This window comes from Pundamilia nyererei, unplaced genomic scaffold (genome assembly GCF_000239375.1).
Source record: "Pundamilia nyererei isolate P.nyererei 1_Seehausen unplaced genomic scaffold, PunNye1.0 scaffold00685, whole genome shotgun sequence".
Taxonomy (NCBI): domain Eukaryota; kingdom Metazoa; phylum Chordata; class Actinopteri; order Cichliformes; family Cichlidae; genus Pundamilia; species Pundamilia nyererei.
In genome coordinates this window covers 10,015-11,498 of record NW_005188086.1, presented here as the reverse complement: position 1 = coordinate 11,498, position 1,484 = coordinate 10,015, and the positions used below count along the sequence as shown (strand labels likewise).

The following is a 1,484-nucleotide window of genomic DNA, read 5'->3' as shown; positions in this document are numbered from 1 at the left end:
GCCAAAATTGTCCAGAATTCTTTGTAGAATTCTGCAGGGAAGCCGTCTGGACCTGGAGCCTTATTATTGGGCATACTTATCAGGGCTTCCTGGAGTTCACTTGGCGTCAGTAAGCATCATCAACTTAAATTCAAATTCATCTCTGCTATACTTGATGTAACCTAAATCTAGCTAAAAGACTAGCTAGCAACTCATTGTGCGACAAACTGCACACATACATTTTTTATTCAAGTAAAAATCTCATTGAGATTCATTTTCAAGAGACACCTGGCATCATGTGTGATGTCTAGTACTTTTTCCATTAAAATAACATCTGTAAATCTTGTCCATTGTTGTTCATTGTAATGTAAACAATAATCTTTTGGGGTCTAACAGAAAGTTTTGACAATCAGCCAGCTGTAAGAGTCCGTTGTTGTCCCCTACAGGTTCAGGGATTTCGGAAATGAAGACCATTCTACGAGGAGTATTACTGAAAGAATATCTCACCTTCAGGACCTTCGTGGCTAAAGTCATCAGTCTCGCTTTTGCCTTGGGTAGTGGTATGCCCCTTGGCAAAGAGGTAAAATAGATGCATACACACAAATCAGCTGCACACTCTTTAAATGTGTCCATGTACTGTTGTTTGTTGCTGTGGGTAGGCGTCCATTTTCTGTGTCTGTCTGCAGTCACCATCCAAACCATCAAATTGGGAATAATTACTCAGTAGTTTGAAGGATCTAACATTCTAAGAGCTACATGTCTTTATCAGTGAGTTTTTGAGGGGCAAAATCCCATTTATTTATGATTTTCAACAAAATTGAAGCTGGCCCCAGGGAGGGGTCACTTGCCCCTCCCTTCCTTCCCTCCCCATCTCCAGCTGCCTCCCTCTTCCCGCTCCACCACAATCACCCACACATCCACACATGCAGGGCCTTGGAGTAAAGGTGTGTCACCACGGTGCAGGGGAGGCATCCCCCCCTCCCCCCCGTCCCCTTCTGGCTGCCTCTGTCTCAATGTTATCCCACAACTTAGACATTCACATTACTCACACTCTCATTACACATACATATAGGATCTTGGGGGTGGGCACGATACCCGGAGTCCAAATTACCATCAGGGTGTACACCTCACCCCTGGCGTCGTTGCCCACCTCTCAAGGTTAAATACACGTAGACATTGAGGGCTAGCAGGAGGGACTATGCGCTTACCTGCTGCTCTCTGGCAGGTAGCTCCATGCCCTCCTGGGTTTTAAATGCACCTTAGAACACACATGCATCAACACTACAATGAGCGGGTGGAGGGAGGTTTTGGAGTCTTCTCTCACCTGCTGGAGCGGGGGGGCTAGGAGGAGGAGTTGGCCGTCCGACTGCGGTCTGGAGTGTGGGGCCTCCCTGCTGCTGCGTAGTCGGGGTGGTCTGCCTCCCCCCACCGCAGGGAAAAGGGTAACACCACCTGGGTCTGGGTGCAGTTCCCCCCTCCAGGGGCAAGGGTACCTAGACCCGGTT

General features: G+C 48.2%; 1 protein-coding gene across 1 annotated transcript in view; it reads left to right on the top strand.

Annotated features, from left to right (window-relative positions):
* Positions 1–425: 425 nt before the first annotated feature.
* Positions 426–1,484, top strand: part of LOC102196997 (chloride channel protein 2-like) — a gene marked incomplete at its 3' end in the record, with an annotated part of 10,012 nt that continues 8,953 nt past the window's right edge. The window contains exon 1 of the mRNA XM_005754843.1: positions 426–559. Coding sequence (XP_005754900.1) covers positions 443–559 — 117 coding nt within the window. The remainder of the gene's footprint in view (positions 560–1,484) is intronic.